This window comes from Tenrec ecaudatus, chromosome 6 (genome assembly GCF_050624435.1).
Source record: "Tenrec ecaudatus isolate mTenEca1 chromosome 6, mTenEca1.hap1, whole genome shotgun sequence".
In the NCBI taxonomy this organism is placed as follows: domain Eukaryota; kingdom Metazoa; phylum Chordata; class Mammalia; order Afrosoricida; family Tenrecidae; genus Tenrec; species Tenrec ecaudatus.
Genome location: NC_134535.1, coordinates 50,256,852 through 50,272,697, shown reverse-complemented (window position 1 = coordinate 50,272,697; position 15,846 = coordinate 50,256,852). Strand labels below are relative to the sequence as shown.

At 38.7% G+C, this 15,846-nt stretch overlaps 1 protein-coding gene and 1 long non-coding RNA gene across 3 annotated transcripts in view; one reads left to right on the top strand and one right to left on the bottom strand.

Moving 5' to 3' along the window:
• SYT1 (synaptotagmin 1) overlaps nucleotides 1–15,846 on the top strand; it is a 627,530-nt gene that overhangs the window by 437,818 nt on the left and 173,866 nt on the right. Inside the window, exons 4-7 of one of the 2 annotated variants that reach the window (XM_075551237.1) lie at nucleotides 997–1,181; nucleotides 6,945–7,058; nucleotides 10,367–10,534; nucleotides 13,092–13,259. In XM_075551237.1, coding sequence (XP_075407352.1) covers nucleotides 997–1,181; nucleotides 6,945–7,058; nucleotides 10,367–10,534; nucleotides 13,092–13,259 — 635 coding nt within the window. Of the gene's footprint in view, nucleotides 1–996; nucleotides 1,182–6,935; nucleotides 7,059–10,366; nucleotides 10,535–13,091; nucleotides 13,260–15,846 lie in introns of both variants that reach the window. The other variant, XM_075551236.1, reaches the window with a different exon arrangement.
• LOC142449908 (uncharacterized) overlaps nucleotides 5,996–15,846 on the bottom strand; it is a 277,617-nt gene continuing 267,766 nt past the window's right edge. The window contains exon 5 of the long non-coding RNA XR_012784895.1: nucleotides 5,996–7,418. This is a non-coding gene — a long non-coding RNA (uncharacterized LOC142449908). The remainder of the gene's footprint in view (nucleotides 7,419–15,846) is intronic.

Here is a 15,846-nt window from a genome sequence, read left to right as displayed (position 1 = left end):
TCAACAATTTGACCAGAGTCACGTAGCTTTAATATGGCCAAGCCAAAACCTGAATGAAAACCTGGTTCTAGAGCCTGAACACTGAACTGCTGCCCTACCTTTGAGGCTGTAAGTGGTTTCGTCTTCTCACGACTGACTCGAGTACCGAGTATTTCGTAACATCTACTAGTTATGATTCCATGGGTTTGTGTGTTTTGGTTTGGTTTGGGTATTTTTATTTGATTAATGTCTGTCTCTCGTCACTGATCAGAGCACATTTATAGAAACCTCTAATTAGATATATATGTAATAGCAGCTAGCATGTGTTAGTTTTTAGCATGTGCAAGCTACAGCATCTAGTTATTTTATCATCACAAAGACTCGATAAGGCACCTATAAATTTTGCTGCTCTACAGGTGTAGAAACTGAGACCCAAATCAGTTGGGTGATTTGCCCAAGGTCACGCCACTGGTAAGCAAATGGTGGACACAGGATTTTAACTCAAAGATCACAGATCTAGCTTGGAAAATCAAGGAAAGAAATAGAGAGGAAGCAGCATTTGAGATACAAGGAAGAACAAAATGGAATGGATTAAAATTAACCATCTAGTTAGAAGAAAATGCTTCGAAGCTATGCACAAGATTTGGAAGAAGTAAGACCAGAGTGCTCCTTAGAGGCAAACATGACAAGACTTCGTCTTACATAGTTTGGACATAAAGTCAGGAGAGACCGGCCCTGGAGGAAGACATCATGTCTGGTTTAGTGGAGGGGAGGTGAAAAAGCGGAAGGCCCTTGCTGAGGGTTGCTATGGGTTGGACCAAACTTGATGGCACTGAACATCAACAACAGTTAGAGGAAACAACACAGGTAGAGTAATGTTGACCAGGATGCCCGGAGCCTGGTATGTGCTCAATAAACTTGAATGAATAAATGAATATCTTTATTGCCAATGAGCTAGACATTTTTCTAAAACGAAGTCTCTTACTCTAACATCCGGTGTATTTTCTTTCCTTTCAGTGCCGTCGTGGGCCTTAATTGCCATAGCCATAGTTGCCGTTCTCTTAGTCCTGACCTGCTGCTTCTGCATCTGCAAGAAATGCTTGTTCAAAAAGAAAAACAAGAAGAAGGGAAAGGAAAAGGGAGGGAAGAATGCCATCAACATGAAAGATGTGAAAGACTTAGGGAAGACGATGAAAGATCAGGTAATGTATTCCGTTCATTATTTCTTCTTAGATTCTTTTGTTAAAAATGTATATATATAATTTATTGCTTTATGACAGATATGTAGAGAAACAAGGAACTTCTGGATAATGGTACTGCAATTTCTTTAGTAATTATCCATTTGGCAGGACTTTCCTGTCTCCTGAGCACATAGCTCAGAAAGGGGCATTCATGACCCATAGGGCTGTCATGATGAGTTCAGCATCAGAGTGGTAATGAATATGTTTAGTATATCTGTTTAGCCAATATTAATTGTATTTTGAAGTGCAGAACCAGAAGAAAATGTAATTGACGGTTCTCCCACTTGGGATCTTTTAAAATGTCCTTTTACTATTTGTAGTTAGTATCAAATGGCTGAGTACAATCATTTCTCCGTATCTACCTCAATAATTAGTCTTCAAGAATCATAGGTTACACTAGAGAAGGCAAAGAAGTTGGAGTTGGTCCTAAAGAACAAGGCAAGATTTTAAGGCAAAGATCTTCCTTCTGTATTTAGAGACAATCAATACCAGAATACTGGTTATAAAAGCTTTAAGCTTTTCCCAAAGTTTAAAGAATTTGTTAGGTTGACCTTTACAGTTATAAAATGTTTACTAAATTATTGGATGATTGCATTCAATATAATGTTAACTACCAATAATAATAATGGTTAAATGACTTTCCTTATTTTATAATCATATTTGCATTAGATATTTGGTTAAATAATATGAAATAAAATATAAATAAAGATTTATATAGAAATAACACTTCCCATTACATTATTCAAAGTTTGCTTATTCTCAAATAGTAACATATGCAAAGAGATTTTTAATTCCTCTTATTGTACTAATACCCAGTAGTTGGTTCTTAAATATATGACTCTGCTTGCTTAATTTTAGGAACAATTTAACCACGTATTATAACAAGCATTTGGAGTACAGTTGCCCAGTTTCTTAGTCGAGTATACGCAACACTGATCCTCACATCACAACTTGATTTGAAACTTTTTCTCGAAAGACACGGGAGGTTCTGTTGACAATGACCTGAAAAGGGCTCTGTTTCCATTCCTTGTCTTTTGCTCTGTTCCATGCAATGGAATGGCGGGGTGCCTTTACTCAGGCTCACGAAAGTTTTATCATGAGCTCAGAGTACTAAGGGGTAACTATTTCTTCCAGTTGCTAATCTACACGTCTACTAAGGATTCTTCTCTTCAATATTTAAGTACCAACTAAAATTTTAAATCACCTCTTGGCTTTACTGCAACATTTTACATAGACAGCAAGACCTGGTACAGAATTATTTAAGAAACTTATTAGGAGACTAAATATGAAAATAATCTTCTACATGACCAGAATAATATATATGTTAATTTCAGTTGTACCTGTGAGAGCAATAATTTAAGAATACAATACTATCATTTTTTTTACTATAGTGAAATTCAAATATGGTTCCCTTGTATCCTCCGAATAAGAATGAAAATTTTGAATTATGTGAAGTGTTATCTATAAGAATTTATTTCTATAGGATAAGACATTTCAATATTTATATTTTTATTTGTGGGGTTTGTTCTGTATAATGTAACACCGTAATTTATAGCATAGCAATGGTGTTTATTACCCCTGTTTTAACCTGGAAAAATGACCAAGATCTAAAGAGGAATAAATACACAGAAATGGTAGTAGTTAATTTCTCTTTGCTTGCCCATACCTTTAGATAAGGTGAGGGGGAAGCAGAGAAAATTAGTCAAACAGAGGAACACTAAAAAGTTCAGGACAGTTTATAATAACTACTGACTGTTTTATAAAGTATTAAGAATGTCAATCACTCAGGTGTCTATAATCATTTTAAGTAGATCACTTGATCTATACAAAATTTTAGTTTGGTGTTGTAGGTTATAAACAATTAAATATACATAATGAACTGAAATTGGGGCAAGTTAAAAGAGGCCCACTGATAAACACTTGTATAACAGCAATTTATGCTATTTTTGAAGACAAATAAAATAGTTAAAGGTGGATTCCATCATTTTATGCAGAAGGATGATTAATTAAAATATGCAAATTTTAAGACATTACATGATTATGTTATATATTATGCATGATTCCAATTCAAAAAAATACAACACCATGCAGAATTTTTCATATATTATATTTTGCAAATTAAGTTAAATATTGATGTGATTGTGCCAAAGACAATAGAGATACTCTATGCCCCTCTCATTTTGAAAATGAAGGCATTTTAGAAATTATTTCTGGAAATAAATTTCAAGGGCGACCAATAAATTATCATTGGAAGCCTTTAAGAATGCACACAAATTTTCATTTTTAATGTCATGGCCATATGTCTAAATAATCAGATTTTAAAACCAAGCAAGAGTTTTAAAGTATTCTACAATGTTAACTAAAAGAGGAGTGTACCTAAGATAGTGTACCTCAGATATATATGTAATTTTCATACCTTCAAATGTGAGAATTTGAACAGTACCAAGGAAAATAATTACCAGTTTGCTAAGACTTTGCACTGGAAAGGTCATTTCTCCAAGATTTTTTTTAACTAATGTCTGTGGATTCTTTAATTTCTATTTCTCCCTTTGTGTCCTCCTTGTCCGTCTTGTGTCCCGTGACGGTTCTGGACTGTCCCTTGCGGTAGGTTGCCTGTGCACATTAGACCGTTAGTCAACGCTCGGGCTCCATTGAGTGGCCTGGCAGCTGGGCCTCCACAGCTGAGGCTGGGCCATTCTGACACACATCAAGAGGCTGAACTAAACGGATATGGTTATAATAAAGCCTTCTCACTTGAAACTGTGCCAACATACAGTAAAGAGTGAAGTGTGCAAAAGCTCAAGCTTTAAGTGGCTGAGAACACAATGGCGCTTGTGTCCCTGTGCTATTTCTTCAGCATGTTTTGGGCATGTTTGGGTTTTTTTGTCCAAACAAATTCTAAATCTGAACAATGAGGCTCAGAGAGGATAAATGTTCCTTTGGATGACATTGAACCAAGCCCTACTTGAATGTCGAAGTGGGCCATAGGCATGTGCACTAAAATCATTGCAGTTTTAAACAAGGTCTGATGTTCTCCATGATGCTTTCTTTTTTTTTTTCACTGAAATATATCAAACTCTCAAAACTACTGGGTTTACAAGCTCTTTCTTCTGTATTTTGCTCCATGGGGAGAAAAATACAGCTCTTGAGATATTATAATAGCTACTGATTTAATGGGTTTGAAGCTAATGTGATGATACAGAAAATGTCTTGCTTAAATTCAGCCTTTGGGACAGGAATAGACTTAATCACTTGGTGATGAATAGTGGCACTGAGAAATTATCAAAATTTTAGCCCGATTTCATGCAGAATAATTGCAGAGATGGTCCTGTACCTTTTATTAGGGCAAAAACTACTTAGGGAGAAGGAGATTTAATATCTCAGCTATTTCAGATTGCACTGGGCTGAAACATGATATGTAAATTGTTAGTTCTGAACGAGACTTTTCAAAAAGTATTTACTCCACAAGGGTTGGTTTCGGGGATTTTTTTTTAGTATTCCGATAGCATGCTGTACAGATTTTTCAGATGAAACTGTGCATTGAATAGCCTGCTACTATTAAGAAAATTTAAATCTTACTGGGAGGTAATTTACCTAAGCTGTAATTTTCTAAGCACATCTTCTTTGTCAGTATTAAAGGCTTAACCACAGCTCAGGAGCCCTGGTGGCAGAGTGGTGAAGATTTGGGTGCTCACCCAAAGATTGGTGGTCTCAGCCCCCAGCTGCTCAGTGGAAGAAAGGTCCCAGGCGGGAAAGCCCCACAGGCAGTTCTCCTCTGTGCTACCTAGTTGTTGCGGGTTGGAATGGGCTAGTGCGTTTGGGTTTGGGGGTAAACTTAGAAAAGGTAATGAGATGCCATTGCCTCTGTTCTCTATTAAGATTACTGAGTTTCATGTCACTTTACTAGCTTCTGTTCCCTCTAGTGAATCCTCCCCCAACAAGTCAGAAAATTGATGCAAATCTTTAAAACTATATTGCTTCCTGCTTCTAGCTATCAGTGAATCAATATTTTAATATTCACAGAAATATCCTAGTAAAAGTAACTTTTCACATTAAATGTGGTATGGCTATCCATATTGGAAAAGGTTTCTACACAGATATCGTGGAACTTTCAATTCCAAAACCCACAGTAAGCTCCTAGGCACCCGAGGGGTAGTTGCTTACACTTGGGGCTGCTGACCACGAAGTCAGTGTTTCAAACCCATCAGCGACTCCCTGGGAGAAAGAAGAGGCTTTAGATAGGGGCAGTTCCACTCTGCTGCATAGGATCACTACCCATCAGAAGCAACACTTCGGCATGGCGTTTTGTGCCGGCTCCTGAGAAATTTCAAGCTAAACAAAGGGGGTGGTATTTCCACCCATAGGGCCATCTCTTGGCAGTGTGTTTGTGAAGCCGCTGCGTGATACCACTAAATCCCACTTAGTTTGAACCAAACTGAAGTTATCTAGGTGGAGCCCTATTGAAAAATCAGATTTAAAAAGAAACTAAATGCCATTTTGATGAACCTCCTAGGATCCTTGTGTAAGTGGATGTGTCCAAAGAAAAGCTCTGTCCTGAGAATGCAATGAACAGAGAAAAGCTGATGTAGTCTAGGTGCAGGAAGAGTGGGAGTAACTGGAATGTGATGGTGTGGATGCCTTTCTGCTTATTGTTGAGGGACAAGTCTGCAGGTTCTATCTAAACTTAAGGTTTCCTTTGTTTTTGCAGTGAGGTAGCTCAACTCACACCCACATACAGAGAGGGAGAGAGAAGAGACACCGTTATCAAAGACCAGAGGAAAGACAATCTTTGTAACTTATCTTTAAGCAACATGCTCGCATTTGTATGAAAATCCATTACATTTTTTAATAAAAAGAGGTGCACTTAAGTATATCTCCTGAAATGAGCTTTCTAATAATTTCAACGTGTGTCACACTTCAGCTTTAAATTCTAAAGAATATTCAATTGGCCAGGATATTTGTGGAAGGGAGAACTTCTCCGGTATATATGTTCCTTAAGGCAAAACGAATTTTTATACCAATCTGAGTATTGGACAAATTTCAAACAACTCTTTATCTTCTGATGTCAAGCAAATCTTTCTATCAGTTTAATTCAGCCTAGCTTTTTGTGGAGCTGTTACAACAGTGAAACAGTACACAAACTGGACGTGGGGTGAACTTTTCTCTAACCATTGCATTTGCTGGTGGCATGTTTTGTTTTTTCACACACAAAATATACCTATTTGCAAAACTGAGGGAATGACGCTTTTCTGAGAAATAATTACTCTTATTCTTCAGAGGAAATAAAGAAACAAAAGGCCATGCTCTCCTTATAACTAATGCCACTGCATGTAATAATATTGTCCTTGATGCTTAGCCTTTCTTTAAACTAAATGTGAAATCTGGCCAGGATAACAGCATGTGTATCACATTCTACTCTGAAAGCAGCTGTTTTATCAGAAACAAATTTAATATCAAGTTAACCTTTTTTACCCTCAACAACGTTACATTTTTGCTTGCAATTTTCTGAGGGGCTTCTGCCATTGCTTCCGGGCTGCTTGCTGACTGGGCGGGGTGTGGAGTTCCATACACAAATGGAATTTTTCAAATATGTCAGACAAACTGAGATTTCAGCATCTTAGTGCTTGCTTCAAACAGCTTCGAAGCAGGCTCCGTTTACTGTGGGCTTTGTTGAACATTCACGTGGATTCTCGTATGATCTCTCCCCTGATTTAGGCTCTCAAGGATGATGATGCTGAAACTGGACTGACTGACGGGGAAGAAAAAGAAGAGCCCAAAGAGGAGGAGAAACTGGGAAAACTTCAATATTCCCTGGATTATGACTTCCAGAATAACCAGGTCAGAGACAAGACAAAAAATAGGTCTTCTAATTCCATTACATTTTCAGAAATTACCAAGGAGAACTGGAAGCAAGATACTTCTTAAAACATTTCGTTTGCTGTGAAGGGAAAATGCAATTATCAAAGCTATTGATGAAATAATTTCTAAGTACAGGCAGTCCCCTACTTGCTAATTTAACTTCTGGTAATTAGAATTCACAGTATTCAACAGATTACATCTACTTATGGCACTTACAGCAAGCAAGCAGAATACAAATTAACTTGCGGCAGTCAGCCTCCTTCTGGGCTCTTCCAGCACAGCCACCCCAGCAGGCTCCCTCGGAATTCATGGACTTCACCCAGACAGGGCTTGGACACCCTTGGATCCAACATGTTTGTAATAAAAAAAGTGGAGAATAATCAAACATTGAAAAAATGACTAATGGACTATGATTTAAAGACAAGAAAAGTTTATACATTTTTACGGTACTGGTAGGGTACCGAATGAGAATGACATGGCATTTCCAAAAAGCAGAACAACCAGCAATTTGATTTCTAATGCCTCCAACTGCTGTCCACAATGTGACAGCGACGAGGCAATCCAACAAGCCTTCCTGCTTCCGTTTCTCAAAAAGTTACGAAGTGCCACATAGTTAGATGATATTATCAGCTATCTTTTTATCCATTGGCTCAAAGACAACTGTTAAACCTTTTTCCTAAGCAAAAAGAACTAGATCCATGACATTGAAGGAGATGTTGCTTTATCTTCTGAATCACAAAAGAAATGTAAAAGCTACATAAGAATTTGCAGAGTCAGCTAAATTAGAGATCAGGGGCTTAAGAATCCTCAGGACCCAGGGGAGACTAAGGAAGTTTTAAATCTCTTCTCCAGTTTCATTTACATTTGACTCACCTTTTTGGACAAGGAACAACTGACAAACGCAAAGTCAACAGTTACCACTAATGCAGCGCAGGGTGCCCTGCTGTCGTTCTTCAAATATGCTTCAGAAAGCTGTATGTTGGTGCATAGGTACAGCTTTATCAGTATGATTTGATTAAGGAATTGTATAGGTATATCATATCTACTAATTAAATATGGCATTTTGGAGTAATTTATCACTTTTATCAAAATTTGATCCTCAAAAATTGGTTGGAGCAAAATCACCTATTTTTATGTATTTCAGGGAAGTCAGGATCAATTTACAAACATAGCATTGTTTTCCTAGATATTTACCCTGCCTTTATATACGCATCCATTTTTTTCTCTATTTATTCATCCTATTCTGATACTCTCGTGTTTTCCTGCCGAACTCTAGTGATAACTCATTCTGGTTAGTCATAATTTTGAAACTTCTAAATTGGCAGTGATTACTAAAAGTAGTATTTTCTAGTTTCTATACCAAAATAAAATAATAGCATTATTTTTTATTTGCTTATATCTAATGGGAGTACATCTTCTAATCCCATTCTAGTAAACATTACAGATAAATTGTATTTTACTCAGAGGATCTTGAGGGTTCTGCCTGATTACTTTTTCTAATATCATACATTGATCTGTTTTCCAAAGATTCTCGACTAACTTGATGGCTTGTGAAGTAGGGAAGAGAAAGCCTCAAAAAGTCCACAGATACAGCTATCATTTAATACATGGAAGGCCACCCTTACAGACTCTAGATGAGCAGCCTTTGTAGGGGATAGAAATGTGATATCGATTACCTAGACAGGAGTCAAATGGATGTTGGAAGCAATTAATCTACTCTCCAACAACAAAGTATCCAAAAATCATTAAGAGATAAATGACCTACCTTTATAGAGGTCAAGCTACGTGTTATGCTTTTCCTGCCAACAAGGAAAAGTTGTTATAAGCATGAGTATGATTTGAAAATAGAATCCTGTGTATTAACACTGCTCTCCAAAAGAAAATGCCATATATCCATGTGGCAAACCACAAGCTAGACTACTAAGTCTACATTGACATATCTGCTGTGCGTTTCCTTTTGTTCTCTGATCGTCCTGCTGTGTTTGCGTGCCTGCAGGGCAGCACTCTCATCGCTAGAGCTGGATGGTGACGACACTAAGGAAATTTAAGAATTAAAATTGGGGTGGGGGGAATCATTCAGGTTATTTTGGGGTCCAGGTCAAAACTTAAACCAATTGGCCCAAATGCACCTAAAACCATGGCAAATAATTTTTACCCAAAAAATTGGTGGTGGTTTGTTTTTGTTTTTTAATGGAGGCAAATTGCTTTTACACTCTATTAGCTTAAGAAGAGACACACTAAAATTTTCAGGATGTAACGTGAAAGGTTCTGGTGTGGCTGCACTTACTAAGGAGTAAGAAGGCATGACAAGTTCATGGGAAAATTCCCTGAATTTTTTCATTCCGTCTTTCCATGAACTTTTTGAAGTCCCTTCAAGTATATGCCTTGAGCAACAACAAGAGAGTCTACTTTTGTATCCCAGATGGAGTTAAACAGCCAGCCTGATTCCCACAAAATATCTGACGACAGCACATCCAGAAAACCACTCGCAGCTGTTTTTCTTTTTCAAAATTATTGCCATCACTGGCGTAGACCTCACTGATCATAAGTCTAAGGAAACTGACTTGCAGCCATGCAAAGATTTCTTGTGTATCTGGAAACACTTAAGAAACGTAGTCACTGAACCCTAAACACCATAACCGTAATCTCACCTTCACTTGAGCTAGAATTACTATTCATTTGGTATCTTTAACTCCATGTCCTTTATTTAAACATAGAATATATAATAATAATTACACTAGATGTTTAAAAATATTAGGCAGCACACAAGTTATTCAATATGAAAGAAACTTGAAGATGTTATATTCTATATCAAAATGTTACCCAATTTCTAAGAAATTCTTTTTGAGCTTGTCTGAGGCGTCCATGTAGAATAAAATGCTCCTATGTTGTAATTGCAGACTTGTGATTGTTTAACGATTTATTCCCACTTACAAATCATGCCCAGGAAGGAAAAAATAATGCACAAGGGCTTTTAGCAACTAGAAAGTTATTTGATTGCAACCCTTTTGCAAATATGAATTCCATATTTAACTGTAATCAGCAACCTTTTAAAAGCTTCTTTTGTGCTTCAAGCTAGGCTGACTAAAGCCTGCATCTGTCAAAATTGGGTTTCAGAAGTCTATATAGCTTGCTTCATTTGCCTTCTGTGTTCAGATTCATGAGGGAATAAAAGTTCATTAAAAGCAGCAAGAGGGACGAATCACAATACACAGCATTGTGGGGGAGGGAATTAATCCTTTCCCAAAAAGTCCACCAGAGTTTGTGTTTGCTGTTTTCTTTCTCAGCTGCTCGTGGGCATCATCCAGGCAGCTGAGCTGCCGGCCTTGGATATGGGCGGCACCTCTGACCCCTATGTGAAAGTCTTCCTGCTGCCTGATAAAAAGAAGAAATTTGAGACGAAGGTTCACCGAAAGACCCTTAATCCTGTCTTCAATGAGCAATTTACTTTCAAGGTACTTTGTATTTTCTTAATACTTAATTTTATAAATCTCCTTCATGGGTGTTAAATGAAAAGGACTGATCTGAACCTCGCACATACATGGATTTGTGTATAAGCACCTATTTGGGTGTTCATAAATCAACCTCTTCAGATTACCTTCAAACCAAATAGGTTACAGTGAGGATTTTCCATTTCATTGAAATTCGGTCCGAGAAGGCTTTAGCTAGGTCCTCTCAGAAGGCAAGGCCATCAGGTTCACCTCTCTGCAGGGAGGTCACCTTTAAAAGTACCCTCGCTACAATTAAATCCAAGAAATAATAAATCATTGCTTGTCTGAGTTTCACAGATCCTGAAAATAAGCCCTGCCCCAGCTGTACTGTAATGTTGAATGGGCCCTCTAGAGATCACTCTGTAAAATGTGGTGTGTCCAGGGGTAAGCGGTGTACTCTAAAGCGGCAATTCTTATCAATAAAACAGTCGTGTGGAGGCGGCACCTATCGCTTTTCTGCATTTCTAGTTAGGGGTTTTGGTTTTGTGCTTTTTCCTTCTTGTCCTGGGGCTCTTCCCTGGTGTTCTTCGTCTTGCTGAGACACTTCAGTTGACACACAATAACGGAGAGGGAATCTGGCCAAATAATAGCACCGCAGGAGAGCGCGCCCTGCAGGCTTCAGTCCTCACTGCATACACGTGTTTTGCAGCTCCTGGCTTGAAATCATTCATAAAAACAATGGTTTTGGTACATACTGTTAACATGAAAAAAAAACATTTTTAATGTATTACTTAGAGCAATCCATGTCTGAAAAATGACATGTCTGTGAGTTTGCCAGCAGGCTAATTCAAAACCACCCTGTCCATCAGCCAGGCGAGTGACAGCTTGGGCCTCCTGTGGGCAAATATTCGGGTGTGAAGTAAGTGGATGAAGCTTAGGTCGTGAGTCATTTCCCCAAACCTCATTTCCAGTTTTATAATGGAGCAGTCATTCTGTTCACTCCAAAGAATTTGAGTGTTCAAGACAAAAGTGCCTAATTTATCTTCAGTACTCCAATTTAAAATCTGCATTTTTCTACACCCGGAGAGTCATTCAGCACAGCAGAAAGAAACACTCTAGAGATACTCAGTTTGTGAATGCCTGGTCACTGGGGTCCACATGCCACAGAGCAGTCAACAGAGTAAATAAGGGGGAAATTATACAAATGCTAATCATGATCATTTTATTTGATTTTATGTTCATCTTAATTTGGATCAGCAGTTTCTAGTCCACACAAACTTAAATTACATAGAATAGTGGTAGAGGGGCTGACTTTTGTTTTGAGATGTCTGTACATGATTTCTTCTTATATGGCTGTTTACATGTCTTATTATAGTTCTTACTACAGTGAGCCCTGTGAAAACCAAGTTTTCCACCTTTGACAGTCTTAACACTTCTCTCTCTCTCTCTCTCTCTCTCATTTTAGTGGAAAATATTTGAGTTTTCTATCTCTGACAGTTTCTGCCTTACCTAGGCTTCAGCTTTTGCAGGCTTTACTGTTATTGAAAATAATATACATATTTATTTGAAATAATATTTTATAAAATAATTAGATTCCAAAAGGCTGATAAATAAATGAAGAACACAAAAAACTGAAATATCTTTGACTTAAATAGTCCCTCTTCTTTTCTTTTTTTAATATACAGAGTCAATTAGGAAATGTTTGCTAGAGCCTAAGATGGCTTTACACTGATAAAATAAGAGGAAGTGTGTGAGGATTGATCAAGCCTCCAATATGAGTCTAAACAATTTCTTAATTAGGCATTTCTACCCAGGTTCTGAAGTGTAGCTTACTGGGATTGCACTGCTTTTCCTGAATATTAAAAATGTCACTAATAAACATCCCAACCCATAGTATCTGTCTCAGATGTATTTGAACAGCTGGAGAATTCATCAGTTCTTGGCCTTTTGCCACCGCTCATCTTAGTGCCATACCTAAAATGAACTTCAAGATCCATATTCTAATGCATTTTTTATATTCACAGCATCCATTTTCTAGTCAGTCCTTGTCAATCAGTAAATTATTTTAGGCAGTAGGCAAGTAAGGCACTTTGTGAATTTCATTTACATTCTTTCTGACTACTCCTATTCCATTTAATAAATCACTCTTCTATTAAACTATAGCATCCAAATAGCTCGGCAGAGCTAATGAAATATTTGGATCAAGTTATCTGTCCCCAAGTAAGTTATACCTTAACAATATAACTTAAAATATTCTAAATGAACACTCAAATGTAATTGGCTTATTTTATTAATCTTGAACCAGTTACAACATGACTAATAGTAGGATCCATTATTAGCAACACTAAAAGCTTCTAGAACTGTGGGGTAAGGTAATAAATCATTATGGTAAATTCTCATCTTCTCCCAAGTAATTTAAGTCTCATGCAGTAAAATTAAAAGACTCAATTTAAGGAAGCATCAAAAGCATAATTATCTCTCTGTTCTGTTAATCTAATATAAACATTAAGAGTATGTATAAGTAACATGTTTTGTAGCACTTTTCTGACCAGATATTTTGTCCTCATCTCTTTTAATTTAGGTGCCATACTCGGAATTGGGTGGCAAAACTCTGGTGATGGCTGTGTATGACTTTGACCGTTTCTCCAAGCATGACATCATTGGGGAATTTAAAGTCCCCATGAACACAGTGGATTTCGGCCATGTAACTGAGGAATGGCGCGACCTGCAAAGTGCTGAGAAGGAAGAGGTGAGAAAGCCGCTAGCATGTCTAATAGAGTAAGCTGCACTTGCCACTGCTGCTCACTTAGCATCCTACTGAGAGATGCTCCTGCGGAAGGCCTAGGTGGGCGACAGCTGGCGACAGCAGGAGAAAGCAGGTCAGGGGCTAGCGTAACCTCATTTAAAAGTACACAGGTCTTCTGGGTGCTATTTGAAAGAGAGATTTGTAAGCAGGATCTATAACAACTCCCCTCGGTACCTACACAGGTTTGTACACGTGCACACACACACACAACCTGTTTCTAAAAGCCCTCAAATATAACCAATAAAAAACAACCCAAAAAAGAACCGACTTCTTTAAAAGGACAGTGAAAAATCATCTTTTCTTTCCCATTTTTCCGCAGTCATTTTGTGTTTTCTACAGTGCTTACATTGCTATTAAATCTAAATAAAATGGCACTTTTTCCTTGATTATTTCTGTGCTTTGCAGACAGTTCATTGTTTCTCCTGAAAAGCCCAGATCATGATGGGTGAAACATCAAATGTAATTCAAAAAGGCTGATATTAAATCCATTTTTTTCAATGACTCACATTTGTATAGGATGCTGCACAATGCTTTGTTTTCCATTTTAATAGTTTAGGCCAGTATTTTTCTGTGATTTAAAAAGGGAAGGTCAATATACTTAGTGCATTTAAGCATCACAATAATCTATTTGATTTGATTAGGCTTCTGCCTGCCTGGCGCTGGCATTTTTCTGTGGGAATGTCTCCGCAGGCCCGTGCCAGAAAAGCAAGCAACCCAGAGCTTCTCTGAGTTGCAAAAATAATTCACACTCCATTCACTTTTGCCTCTTGACGGGGGGTCATAATTATCCAAGGAATTACAGAGGAGTTTAGTCCTCCAGGCTTCCAGTGCCTACGGGAGCCGGGTGATACAAGCAGTAAGCACAGTTAGCTGCTGATCCAAGGCTTCCTGGTTGGGCACCACCCAGCAGGACCTCGTGAGAAGGACTTGGCTCTCCAGCTCTGAAAACCATTCTACGGTGATGCACATGTGATTGCCATGGGTTTGAGTTAGCACTACAGCAATTGGGAATGAGATGCCAGGGGTTCCACAAAGCGTCATCACTTTGGGGCTGCCAGGGAAATCAAACCACATTGTGGTCAGTGACTACCAGACCAGCGGTTTCAGATGGGTGACCCACGCCTTCGGAGAAATGGGTTTCAACCAAGTCTATGCCCTGGGAATCCCTCAGTCTAAGGTCTTCTATGACCAAGCGGAAGCTGCCAACCGTATACTCCCAATGTAAGGAAGTGGGGCTTTAGAACAGGCTTATAAATTGGTATACTGAAATTTGATTTTGATGATGCTCTTCTAAGTTAATATTTAGTTTTACAAAATGAATTTTTTAAATCTTTTGATTGGGGCTCATACAACTCTTATCACAATCCATAATACATCAACTGAGTAAAGCACCCTTATACATTCGTTGCCCTCGTCATTCTCAAAATTCGCCTTCCACTTGGGTTCCTGGAATCAGCTTGTTTTACTTTTTTTCCTCCCCCTCCCTCCCAGCTCCCCCCTTCCCCCTGCTACCTTAATAGTTTATAAATAATTATTTTATCTTCTCTTACACTGCTTGGCATCTCCCCTCACCCACCTTCCCATTGCCCATCTCCCAGAGAGGAGGTTACACATAAATCCCCAAGATCGGTTCTCCCTTTCTATAGCCCCTTCCCTCCTGGTGTCGCCACTACCAGCACTGGTCCTGAGGGGTTCATCCATCCTAGATTCCCTGTGTTTCCAGATCCCTACTGCACCACTGTGCATCCTCTGGTCTAACCAGGTCCGCAAGGTAGAATTGGGATCATGATAATTGGGAGGGGAGGAAGAGTTCAAGAACTAGAGGAAGGTTTTGAGTTTCATTGTTGCTACACTGAACCCTGAGTGACTCATCTCCTCCCCACTACCTCTCTACAAGGGATGTCCAGCTGTCTACAGATAGGCATTGGGTCCCCATCATGCACTCCCCCCTCATTCACGGTGATGTGATTTCGCGCCCCCCCCCCACCTTTGTTGTTTGAGAACCTGGTCCCCTCTGCCCTTCACAATTACACATGTTGGTGTGCTACTTCTGTGTGGACTTTGTTGCTTCTGGGCTAGATGGCTGCTTGTTTACTTTCAAGCCTTTGTCCCCGGACGCTGTATCTCTCAATAGCAGGGCACCATTAGTCTTCTTCACCACACTTGCTTATGCACGCATTCGTCTTCAGCGTTTATGTGAGGAAGGTGATCACACAATGATTGTTTTTGTTCTTTGGTGTCTGCTACCTGGTCCGTTCAGCACCTTGTATTCGCTTAGGCTGTGTGCGTCTTCTCTGTGGGCTTTGTTGCTTCCGAGCTAGATAGCTGCTTGTTTGCCTTCAAGCCTTTAAGACCCCAGGTGCTATATCTTTTTGATAGCTGGGCACCATCAGCTTTCTTCACCACGTTTGCTTATACACGCGTCTGTCTTCAGTGATCATGTCGGGAAGGTGGGTATCATGGAATGACTGTTTAGCTGGGCAAGGTGCTATTGTATTGCAAGGTGCTATTGTATTGAAGTGTGCGTAAG